Source organism: Lagenorhynchus albirostris, chromosome 10 (genome assembly GCF_949774975.1).
Source record: "Lagenorhynchus albirostris chromosome 10, mLagAlb1.1, whole genome shotgun sequence".
Classification (NCBI taxonomy): Eukaryota; Metazoa; Chordata; class Mammalia; order Artiodactyla; family Delphinidae; genus Lagenorhynchus; species Lagenorhynchus albirostris.
The window spans coordinates 78,106,969-78,120,406 of record NC_083104.1 but is presented as its reverse complement, the minus strand read 5'-3'; the positions used below and the strand labels follow the sequence as shown (position 1 = coordinate 78,120,406).

Below are 13,438 nucleotides of genomic sequence, written 5' to 3'. Positions count from 1 at the left end.
TAATGAGTTTAAAGAACTCTGGTGACTGTGTGTATCTGTGTATCAGTTTGTTTGCCTGTTTGGATTTTTTCCCACAGAGTAAATGAGGGGTTTTTTTTTTTTTTTTTTTTTTTTTTTTAAGTTTCCCATCAAATTAGCCATCCATACTCCATTCACCTCCTGGACCTGCATCAAAAAGTAGTAGGGAATGTGAGTGGGTGGGGGTGTGAAGGATGAAGATAGAGAGAGGGGGCAGGAAATCTTTCTAGATTCCATCTAAGACCACTTTGACTTTGGTTTCCAGAAGCTTCTTGTCCATATTATGGCATGCACATTCAGGACAGGTGTTTGAAAATGGTCCTCTGAACCCAGCTCTGTGAAGAAGGGCATATTCAACTGCATTTTTCGGCAAACAGCAGGAGTGATGCTAATCTTTCCCCTAATCTAATATGGCCATTTACATGAATCTCAGTTTCCCGGCTTAAATTAACTACATTACACAGTCCACAATGCCTGGATGTTTTATTAAGGGACATTTTTTATGTGGGAGCTTATTAATAAATTATCAGGAATGAAACAAGGGACAGGGCTCCTGTGAAAGAGTTTAGATTGAAGAGATGGAAGAATGAAAGAGGCCATTTTATTAGGACATCCAAGTTAGAAATAGAAAGATGTGTGATCCAAATCCTCCCCTGGGGATCAGAGCGGATTTGTTTTCTTATCTTCTAAGCTTTGTCCGAATCTTAAGAACATTGTTTCCAAGGGAAGTAATGAGGCATCTCTTGCTTTTCTTTGGAGATTATTACCAGCTACAAAACATCTAATTATTGTTAGCTTTAAATAAATTAGGTTTTATTTTATTATTACCGTGGCACTCTAGTTTCCTTTTCCTTCTGTGTTTTTAAACTTGTGGCATTTGCTGATCAAGCGATTGCCCATCTCTCTCATAAGCACTCTGCAAACACACAGCATCACCATCACATATTTAGCTGGTGGAATCAAGCATTTTGACTGTCCAGTAGATTCAGACTGTAAATTCATCACGTTACGGCTTTTAGCAAAAATTGTATGTATGCAACAGGGAAGGGAGTAAAGCATGTATCCCTTGTGTTTTACGTTTACCGGGGTTTTTGACATAGGGAGCATCTGGGCTAGCTTTTAAAATTCACATCTGCTTTTGTCACTTTGCTACTCAGAAGATTTAATGAATTATCAGCCTCAGTTAGAGAGGCAGGAGAATGTGACAGTTAAGAGCGTGAAACTCGGGTGTCAGCAAGACTGGGTTTAATCCTGATTCCCTTGTTGACTTACTTCGTGGCCTCCAGCAGGTCCACAGTCCTCTCTGTGCCTTTCGGTTTCCTCATCAGGAAGATTGTCCTAAGAATTCTGCCCACACTCAGACGTTGTGATGCTGATTGAGTTAATGTCACTCTAGAGTGCGGAAAGATTCCTGGCGTATTGTATGTGCTGTGTATGTGTTACTTATTGTTGGTCTTTCTCGTTACTTAGGACTCAACGCCCTCCAAGACCTGACTCCACCGTGTCTTCCTCCTCCTACTCTGGGTTTCATCTTCTTGCCCCGTCCTCACACTCACCTGTTAAAACCTCCTCAAGCTTTTCAACACCAGCTGCTATGCCCTTTTTTTTCATAAAATCTTCTCTAATCCTCCCCACCTCAATGAAAATGAATATTTTCCTCTTTGGGGTTCCAAAAATACTGAAATCATACCTCCATAGTAGCACTTAATGTTTTTTGGAATTTGTCACATAAAGATGGCTCTCTGTTCCCACAGGCCAATGGTTCTTAACTAGGAGCAATTTTGTCTCCCAAGTAGGGTGACCAAGTCATCCTGGCTTTCCTAGAACTTTCATAGTTTTAAAAATGAAAGCCTTGTGTCTCAGTAGCTCCCTCAGTCTCAGACAAATTGGGACATTTGGTCATCCTACCTCCAGCGGATCCTTGCATTGTCTGGAGACATTTTTGTTGTCACAGCTTGGGGGAGGGGGATGCTCCTAGCATCTAGTGAGAAGAGATCACCCCCACCACAAAGATGATCTGGCTCAAGATGTCAGTAATTCCAAGGTTGAGAAATCCTGGCAGGAGCGATTACTCGTCTTTGTAACATTTAGGTGAGAGATTGCTGGAATTACAATGAATGAACTTAAATTTTATCTTCCAATACATATTAAAGAAGTATTTATTTCCTGAATTTTTTTGTACCTTATAAGGTCCTCTCTGTATAGTTACAAAGAGATGATATTTGGCTACCTATCCTTTATGAATTTCTAATATGATTGGGACACAAGAATAATATTGGGGGGAAAATGAAAGAACAATTCCAGGCAATAAACAATTAAGTGTAAAGCAGTCACAACAAACAATATGTATTTGAAGAATCTGAAGAGGGGAGAGAATGCCAAAGGAGAGAAAGAATGCCATTATCCTAAGCTACATGTTTAGTGCTTCCAGCTCCCAAATCATATCACACGGTTTCAAATCCCATTTGCTAAGGGCTTAATTGTGTACTTTGCACAAACTCAGGTTCACAGAAGAGCAGGGAAGCAGCCCTGCTTTGCTCTGCTGAAGCTCAGTTTTGTACCATTCCTTCTCACCTGTTCCCTTATTCCCCTTATTTGGTTAATATCCCCCAAATCTCCCAGGCTAGACACCTCAGAGTTACCTTTAACTGCTAGTCTCCCGCTACCACCCTGCACCCTTGCTTGCTAGGTTTTATCAATTCCACCTCTGTTGTGTCTTGGTTTTCATCTCCCACCCACTCCATTTCCCAGATATATCTTCAGTTCAGCCTCAGTTAACACACTCCTTATAGATGTTCTTCCTTCACTCTTTCTCTTTTCCCACCAGGACAGTATTCCCTGTACACAGAGAATAAGACTCTCGGTTTCAAGATACCCTTCTATAATGTACCCACAGATCTAAAGTTTCCATTCTTTCCAATCCCAGACCAAATACTTTTTCTCTTTTTTTCAAAATTTTTTATCTAGAAGGAATAGTCGCCTTCTGTCCACTTTTGTGACACCTCCCTTTTATTCATTTAACACCTTTTATATGTAATATAATTATTTGTTTTTATCTTGTCCAGATTCTTCTGTTTAAGTTCTGTACCTCTTCCAATCCCAGCAGCACATTTACCAGAGGGTGTTAGGACATGAGACCATTGATCACCATTGTTGAGTAAGTGGTGAAGGTAGAGGTGAAATGAGCCTTTCTCCTTTCCCTCTCCCCTTTCCAGAGACCCCTAGATTCCAGCAGTTCCTACAACTGCTGACAAAAAAAGAACGGCTACTCATCTCATCTAAAAGAGATGGAGAAATTTTATCCTGGTTCATAAGATTAACAACAGGACAATGGCCACACATCTTTTGGGTCCTAACGATGGGCAAAAAGCAACAACTTCCTTCCAGGCGATGCTGTCTGCTGGCCACCTGAGTTTCCTCTTCCAGTTTCCTGGGGACTGCCTTTGTCTTTGCAGGACAGCTACTGCTGGAGATCTCAGTGCTACCTTCTCCAAATCGTACCCTGATCTGTGTCTGGCTACTGGTCACTACTGTGTGTGTGTATGTGAAATACATGCCCCGAATATTGGGAATGAAAGACTGACGTGTGAAAAGGGGCTCCATACCATGCAAGCGTGACCATAAACATTAACTTAGTGGATTTCTTATCTCGGCCACGTTTGAATTCTACTGACTGTATATGCTGTGTGTTGTGAATGTAAAATAAAAAAGACTGTCAATTTACCTTTTTGTAAGTACAAATCTATAGGAATGACAGGGAGAGGAGAGGAGAGGGCTTGCCTCAAGATGTCTGGAAACAGTGAAGAGCAAAACAGTTTAGAACAAGAGATTGTCCCAAGTTCCCAAGGAAGTAAAACTATATTTGGAAGTTATTAATAAATAGCATGTCCATTCCATATAATAAAAAGGTATGAACATCTCCTAATTTAAAGACATAAATAAAATCTATCACTTACTCCTTAAGGAAACTTTAAAATGAAATAACCAGGAATAAATAAGATGCCTGGTAAATAAGATGGAGAGTTCCAATGCTACTTGCAACCGAGATCCAATATCACCTTTAACAACGGAATATGAGAAGAATTCCTACTTAAATGAGGATAAAACACAGAGCTCATTCTTACCATAATTTTATAACATATATTTTGGAATAGGAAGAAACAAAGTCAGATATAAAACAAAATTTAGAGGACAATTTTGGAGAAGATATATGATGATTTACAGATGATTATTTAATGGTAACTTAAAGATTCAACCACTAACTGCTATAATTTATAAATAACTTGAGTAACTTACTCAAATATAATGTCAGTCTATGCAAAAATCATATTGTATAAGCCAATGGTATACAGTTAGGAAAGACAAAGAAATACACGTTAGTGACAAAGAATATGCTGCCTTGGAGAAAAAAATCTAAACAAGAGATATATGGGACTTATATAAAAAATAAACTATATTTTATTGAATAGTTTAAAGAGAAGACTTGAATACATAGGGAATTACAACATGTTTCTAATTAGGTTGACTAATATTGCAAAGACCTCAGTTATTTCTATATTAACTTTGGTTTAACACAGTTCCAATTATTTTATACAGGAGTAGAACAGCATAAGATGATTCTAAAATTCTTCAGAAACTATAGATCAATACTAGAAAACTAATTTTTTACAGGAAATTGTTTTTTTTGGCAGTGGGAAAAGGTAGCTCAACCAGAGAGATAATATTTATGACACTCTTCTTCAGACAATGTGATACTGACACGAGAATATATGAGCACATTATGAGAAATAATCTCAATTAGGTATAGATATAGATATTAGATATAGAAATGTAACATGTGATGGAGATAATAAAAATAAAGGAAAACACAAGCATTAGTCTATAAAATGGGGCTATAAATTTGACTATTTAGAACATTTATTAATCTAGATTCACACTTCAAAAAATACACCAAAGTAAACTGTGGATAGATTAATGAGTTAAATTAGGTTTACTAAAACATAGCCATTGCTAGAGTATTACAAACATAATAAAGTGCAGATTACTTATGATATGTGGGATCAAAGGCATTTTTTTCTTTACCTTCTAAAAATTTTCATACTTCCTGATTTGCCATGCACTGCTTATTAAAAATAAATAATAATTTTTCATTTAAAGGAACTAGTAATCTAGAAAGGACATTGGTGATAGTATTTATAATATTTATCCATTAATATTAATTAATACTTACCAATTAATAATGAATAATTTAATGTTATTTATTAATTATGTATATGTCTTCTTCAGTATGTGGGCAGGACTGTGCCCTTATTGACAAATGAGAAACCAAAGTGGAGCCCATTCTTTATGCGGGCTGATCAGCCATCCATCTTGCTGCTTTAGATCCTATTTAGGCTTCAAAACAGAGGTCATTATACCGGGTCTTTTGTACTGAATCCAGGTCATCCAACACTAAATGCAGCACATGGAGACTATGCTATGAAAATATAAAGGGTGTGAGTGGGGTGGGGAGAGGAGAGATTCATTGTTAATTATCCCATTGCAAAAGAAACCAATAAGTGAAATAAGTCAGAGAAAGGCAAATACTGTCTTTGATATCACCAATACTGTGATATCACTTATATGTGGAATCTAAAAAATGCAACAAACTAGTTAATGAAACAAAAAAGCAGGAAAAAAAATTAAAAGAAGCCAATGACTACTACCCACACAAATTTTAAAAATCGTAGCTCAGCATGTTTCTTGCCCAAGTTCTGGAAGCCAAAAGAGATGAAGGTTACCTGGAAAAGTTTCGCTGACTGTGGATGAACCTGGATGGACCCAAAACCATGGAGTCTTCCTTTTCATAGAGAAAGGATCTGTGTTCCCATATTTTACCCCATTCTTCCTGAAACTTGATCAAACCCACAAACGGGACTCTGAGCTAACGTGGAGGAGCAATGTGAAATGCTATCTTTCCATTTTAATGGGGACTCACCAATGAGGTGGAGGTGGAAAGGAAGCATGCCGTTTCATATGATTTGATACTCACTATTCTTCCTTCCCTAAAACCCAGATATTCAGCTGAATGCCTTAGGACACATATCTGCTATAAATTCATTTTTTTTTTTATCTCATTTGTCTGAGATCTAAGCTTCCTGTGGAGGTCCAAGATCAAAGGATCGGATTCCTTCTGATGTTGGTGCTGACATATAATGTGTGCTGACTTAGTTCTGTCTATAACCTCACAGTGGGAAGTGGCCAGCCCCCCTCTGCACCTTTACTCAGTGCACTCTCATTTCAGCTGGGGAGTCTGTCAGCTATGTTGCTGATTGGAGCTGCCATGTAAATAATTCATGGGAGATTTTTAAATGGTTTTGGGCCTGCAGAGGAAAGCTACACTTGCGTTAGTCTTTTATGAATAGACGCAGACCTGAAGAACAAGGGAGAATAGATTTCCAAAGATGGTCTCTCAAAACCAGGATAACAATACCTTCAATGGATTGAAAATAGGTGACTTGCAGTGTTTGATTCCCCTTACATGAGATGGTATTGGTTGTACCAAGGGATAAAAATTCAAAGCCCTTTTTCCTTCTTAAACTTTGCTTCTATATGACAATTGATTATTCTTGTTATTTGGTTATTTGCTGATCTTGATAAACTATATCCTTTTCTTCTGGTGGGAGCGGTAATTAGAGATGACACCAAGCTCAATACTTGGCATAGGATTGGGCTTAACAGAGGGACAAGGTTAATGGCAAAAAAAGTTCCTTCCCTGAAGGAACTCAAAGTCCTAAGAGGAAGATGAGACTATCATACAAGGAAAGGTGTCCAGTAATAGAAAGAGTTGCCCAAGTCAAATGAGAAACTCCAGCCAACAAGTATTGAGGCACAAATCAATGTAGTTTGAGCTGTCAAGGAACAGTTCTGGAAGGATTTGAAGATCCCATAAGTGAGACTAGGATAACCTGAAAGCTCTAAGCAAGAGAATTATCCCAGTTAGAGGACCATGGCAGATACATGCTGGGCAAAAGGACTGTGGAAGAAGAGAGAGAAGATATGGATAATGTGGGCTTCGTAGAATATTAATTGACACATCATCACAACTATATAAACAACATGATTACGTTATCTTGTTTTACTGCTCCAAATTAACAGTGTGTTATATATATTTTATATATAGAGAGAGTACTCAGATTTATATTATGTTGCTATTACCTTCTTTCTTCCTCACCTCAGCTCCCATTCATTGTTAGATTAAATTGAGGTGGGAAATTGTTACCCTTTGCCTCAATACTGTCTCTTACACCACGATATAGACATGATGACTGTCTCCGAACACAAGCCAAGATGGGTCTCAGTAAACTAAGAGAGGAGCATAATACACAGGTTCATAAATTACCATCTACCTTGTATTTAAAACTATACACGTACAAAAAGTTCACTGTCCGTCGCTGTTAGACTGAGGAACAGGTCCTGAGAGCAGGGGAGGGGATTAAGGAGAGACGGGGTCAGGAGGGTGGTGTACAAGCACACACACACTTTATTTCTCGTCACACTTGTTTTTATATATTGCAGTAGACAGTACATGTTTTTATTAAAATGACCAAACCAAATCATCAGATAGTATTTCCTTAATGTTGAAATTATAGTACAAAACATTCTGCGAACCAGGATATAAACATGCGTGAGAGCAGACTGTGACTACCAAAGCATTCCGAGTACAAACTATTGTTAGAGAAATCGCAAGCAACCTCACGGGCTAAGACTCACATCTTCTCTAATAACTCTTTCGGGTCCTGTCAAGAATTAAGCAGGACTTTGCCGTGCTTTAAGCTGCAAGGACTGTGTCAGCTTGCAGCTGGTTCCCGACAGTTCGCATTGTGCATTTGGTGGTGAGATATGAGATAAGCAGGGATGGGAAATGTCATGCCCTACTCTCATGCATGTATCCAGCCAGACTTTCTTCTTAACTCCCCACTGCCATCTTAACTTTACACAGTATATTGTGTGGTTCTCACAGTACAGACCCGGGAGCCACAAATCTTGACCTCTGTAATGTAAGTAAGATCTGCCATTCCTTTATATGTTGTCTTGAGAAGTCACTTAATCTCTCTGTATCTCAATGGCCTCCCTTCTAAGAGGGAGATAATAATAGCACTTACTTCACATAGTGCTGGTAAGGATTAAATTTTATATATATATATATATATATATATACATATAAATTGGTGGCCAGCATGTGATAATTGCTATAATTGCTATATAAGTGTTACTTTAAATGATTATCTTTTCTCTCTTCAAGGAACACATACTGGAATGTAAAAGGATGAGTATCATTAACATAGAATAATTTTGAATTTCCTTTAATTTGTTTAAAAACAATAATTTGGGCTTCCCTAGTGGCGCAGTGGTTGAGAGTCCGCCTGCCGATGCAGGGGACACGGGTTTGTGCCCCGGTCCGGGAAGATCCCACATGCCGTGGAGCAATTAGGCCCGTGAGCCACAACTACTGAGCCTGCGCGTCTGGAGCCTGTGTTCCGCAACAAGAGAGGCCGCGATAGTGAGAGGCCCACGCGCCGCGATGAAGAGTGGCCCCCGCTTGCCACAACTAGAGAAAGCCCTCGCTCAGAAATGAAGACCCAACACAGCCAAAAATAAATAAAATAAAAAAAATAAAGAAGAAGACCCCAAGATCATTATTAAAAAAAAATTATATATACACACTCATATGGATATGTGTTTTTTATATATTTATCTCTGCATATGTTTATGTTTTTGTAAAATCAAAAATATTTAAATGATGAATTTGGCTTAAAAGCCAAAAGTATTAATAAGACTTGTTTTTAGAGCTCACATTTCTAAATACAAGTGTGAGTTAACCCACTTGGTAAGGTCTGACTCTGGCCTAATTTTCATATTTAAGCTGCCATGCTTACAATGAAAAATCCTGATTGACTTATTAACATCATAAAAGTTATGATGTTATTAGCAACTTTGTGTTAGACAGTTAATATTAATTATCAGTTGGGCTTAGGATATCGTGTTTTTCTTTTTTTTTCGAAAAAGTATTTATTCCCAAAGATATTTGGAAATCGATAAGGTGATATAACTCGATCTTTAATTAGCTGGAGATATCTTTTCAGGAATGCTAAATGTGCAAAATGTGCGATCAGCTGATTGAGGACCAGGTCTATTTCTCCTCCTCCTTTTCTCTCACAGATTTGAGGATGAAGGTCATGCTGGGCAAGCTGAACCAGCTCCCCCATCAGTCACGGAATGGTGTGTCCAGAAGGAAGGTGAGCCGCCGTGCAGTCCAAGAGGAAGGTGGCAGCCGAGAAGAGGCCGAGGCCGCTGTGCCTGCTCCCGGTACTACCAGTGTCGCATCACACGGGAACACGTGTGCTTTGGGCTCTCCTGCTCAGCAGCTGTACCTGCAGGAGACTGGGAGCTGGAAGGAGGCCCAGGAGCAGGTGCTCCGATACCAGCTGTCGGGCCAAGATCAGCTGCTGCTGCCCTGCTCAGACCTCAGACGAGAGACGCAGCGGTTGCAGGGCCGGAGTCGCCTGGGCAAGGAGCATGGTAGCCTGGGGCTGCCCCAGGAGAAGCCAGCCTCCTGCAGTGCCGCCGAGGCATTCTGCCTCCATTCAGTGCGTCCAGAGGCCGTTCAGGGGCAGCTGTGATCAAGGAGTAGTGAGGGCATTTGAAAGTCATAATGTTCAAAATATATCTGGATCATGTTGAGTAGGGGAGATGAGGCCTGAGGAGTCTGGACACTAAGAAGGGAGAATATGGACTCTGAATTCTGTCTTCAACTTTAAAACGGAAGACAGTCATATAAATGAATGTACATTGAAATGGTATCTGATACATCTTTTGTATTTATCACGAATCCTAGTCCAAGGTCAGGCAAATAATAGGTTCCCAAATACTAGATAATTTTTTACTTGTTTTTAGCTTAAGCTGCTTATCTTTCTGATTTCCCAATTTTAATAACGGTGTAATGCTGATTTATACCAGTAGGGGGTGGTATTAAGCTTCCTCTAGGATGATCACCCACAAAGCTTTGGGCTTCTCTTATAGAAGGGATCATGAAAAAGTCTGGTCTGCTACAGCTATTTCTGCAGTGTTAAAGCAAAACATTTCTTTTTCCTATGGGAATATTTGAAGGACAGGAGAAGACCCCGCTCCCTGGTCTGTCAGCCTTACCTTCCAACCACCAGGCAACCACCTGGTTTTTCACAAGATGATTTTATTTCATGGCTTGAATTCAATCATTATTAGGAGCCCACAGTTGAGCAAACATACCAAGCTTGCACCTCATGAGTACTGACACATGGAAATTGAGATTCTCTTGGGCTTTGCTGAGATTTTAGTTAAGGACAAAATATAAAAATAGCAAGTTTGGGTATGGAAATTGTCCATGGACCACAGTTATATTTTTCAATAGTTCTTTCTGTTAATAACTGAGTCAAATTTACAAGTGGAAAAAAACTGTATTGGGAGACTAGAGGTGACCAAGTGGCCAAGTGGATTATCAGCTAACTTAATTTTAGAGAACTAACTGCTTTTTGGAGAAGATAGTGCATGGGAGAGATTACATCATATGCAGCCTCTCTAGGCTGTGTGCTAGGGCTTCAGGTGGAGACCAGAGCAGAGGGTTAGCTATGCTGATAAGTTGAGTAAGGCTATGAAAGGCAGTTTCACCCAATTCACACATTTGCAGAGGGCCCATCTGTGTCCAAACTAACTGATACTTTAAGCAGCCTGTGTCCTTGCCTGTGGATCCAGAAGGTCTTATGCACCAAGGGAGTAAAGCCAAGACTGCAAAGGTGAAGAAAATATCTAGAAAGAACTTGCTCTGAGCTTTTCCCTAAATCGAAACCAGGATTTTCCAATCTCTGAAAGATGAAGGGGCTGTCCTATGTTTGAATGGGAGCAGAGGAAGGAAACACACTCTTCCATGGCAGAATTTAAACAACGATGTCCTGGAATTAGCCCCGGAGGAGGTATTAATGGCAGAAAGTCATCATCTGAGGGCGTCAGCGGGAAGGTATGTCTCACTCTACCATGAGCTGGCAGGGAAGTTCTCAGCCCCCGTGTCCATTCTTTAGGCGTCTCGCAGACATCTCAGATCTTAAAGCTGCCCCTGAAAGGAGGTAAGCGGTCTTCTCGGTGACACTGTGTTGGATTCTCTGGGTCCTCAGAGAGCTGTGATTTTCACTACAAAAACATTTCAAAAATTAAGGCTTTTGAGGAGTAGAAAACTGCCCACTAAGGGTTTGTCTGTACATTCTCCCTTTCACCACCTCCAATTCCAGCCCAGGTGTCTTTCCTGAGCTCTATATTGTTTATCGAGCTGCCTACTGAGAACTTCCACTAGGTTATCCCACAGCCACTACAATGTTAACAGGACCTAAAACCTGCTTCTCCTTAGGCTTGCCCTCATACAGTGTATGGCATGACCACATTCAGACTAGAAATCTAGAAGTCACCCACAACTTCTTCTTCTATCTAACCCTTCCCCAAAAGTCAGCTACCAGCTCTTATTTCTACACCTTCTTTACCCTTCTCCCAATCTCTACTATCTTCTTATCCATCCTCCATGTGCTAAACACTGATCTTTTTTGAAGGCAAGTTTGATCCTATGCCTCTGGCTGGGAGCAACCATAATCGACCTATTAATTTTACCCTAGCAAAACCTAGGATCCCTGGGCCCAGAATGGACTCTTTGGGCCTGAACGGCAGCCAGAAATACCCAGAGTAACTTGCAGGGCTCTTGCATGTGTCATGGGATTTCAGAGTCTAGCCAGAATCCCCAGCCCATGGTTAAGGCAGTTCTTTTTTTCATTCTCAAAAAATGAGAGAATTGGGTAAATTCTGGAAGCAAAGAGAAGAGTTCTTGGTTCCTTTTTGTCTGGAGATGAGCTGATTAAATAAAGCCCCACTGTAGGTCAACCCTAAACTTACTCAGACCATTAACATAGGGAACCCAGTAAGTGTTTCCCAGCAGTAACAAGCCTTACCCTTTATTCAAATAAGTAATTTTAAAATGTCTTGTTGCTGTGTAATTTCAAAGGACCTCTTCTTGCCTCCCATTTCTGATTTTCTATGTGTGATGGACTCCTTTCCTCCAAGATACTGAACAAACTAAAATTGTAGACAGTTCAAAATTATTTGTAAATATTTATGGATGTTAAAGCTGAGAGGGATGATGGGAGCTAGGGTAGTTTCCACCGTCTCTTGAGTTTTGGGGAGTGTGTTCAGGGAAGGTACCAGACTCTGACAGAGCTTCGTGTGTCTCTCAGAGTGAGAGCCTGGGCCAATCTGACCAAGGTTGTGTCCTGAAGCAAACTTGCCCATCTCATTGCCCAAAGAGGCTGCTGAGTACTGAGAGGCTTGAGTACCTCAGGGATGTCCCCTTTCAAGGATTATTCAGTTGAATGGCTCCCTTCCATCTAACAGTCTAACTCCAAAAGTATAAAATTACTATACATTAAAATGTATGCAAACTATATGCAAAAATGAGCATGGGGAAATTGAATGTAAATTACATGCAAATATTAATCAACCAAGCTTCTATAAAATGTCATGTACATGTCAATAACAGTAAAGGATTTTAATTAATTCTGTCATTTAAAATTCATGCATTTGTTCCATATTTTGTTTCCAGAACTTACAATGTATTGTGTCAATTTTGAAAGAGCTATAAGCAGAAGGAATTACTCTGATGAGTGTAGAACTGTTGATTTCAGCTTATACTATATTACTGTGACAAATTACAGTTATATTTGAGAGGCAAATCACATTTCCAGAACTTAATATTTTAAAAAGGGATAAAACATTTTTTTATACAGTTAAATGAGGTTTAAATGGTTGAATACATAGATTTGGGTGTTTACAAGTATTCTTCTAGCCATTTTTATCTTTAGGCCTCAAAAGACTGGGAATTTCTTTGCTTGGAACAATTCAAAAAAAGAATAGATTCTGCCCATAAATCTGGTCTGTTTTGAGATGGAAGATCTGTTTAACACATTTGTAGGACTTCCTAGAATTTACTGGGATTTGAATTGATTGCTCTATATCATCCCTCATTTCAGTCTCAAAATGACGACTCATTTATTATTATCACTATATCTTTTAACACTTAACATAGGATCGACCCTCTCAGAAGATTGTATCAATAAGTACATACGCAATTGTACTATGCCATTTTATGTAAGGGACTTGAGCATCTGCGAATTTTGGTATCTGCAGGGGCTCCTGAAACAAATCCCCTGTGGATACCGAGGGACCACTGAGGGTAATACGGTATTGTTAGCAGTTGGCACTATGCTGGATGGTAGACCTTCAGAACTTATCTTGCATAACTGAAACTTAGTGCCCCTTGACCATCACCTCCCCATTGCCCACAGCCTCTGGCAATCACTATTCTACTTTC

The 13,438-nt window shown here is 39.6% G+C and overlaps 1 protein-coding gene across 1 annotated transcript in view; it reads left to right on the top strand.

Moving 5' to 3' along the window:
- The window catches only part of PKHD1 (PKHD1 ciliary IPT domain containing fibrocystin/polyductin), a 433,598-nt gene extending 423,918 nt beyond the window's left edge, over nt 1-9,680 (top strand). The window contains exon 66 of the mRNA XM_060164227.1: nt 9,220-9,680. Coding sequence (XP_060020210.1) covers nt 9,220-9,680 — 461 coding nt within the window. The remainder of the gene's footprint in view (nt 1-9,219) is intronic.
- Nucleotides 9,681-13,438: the final 3,758 nt, after the last annotated feature.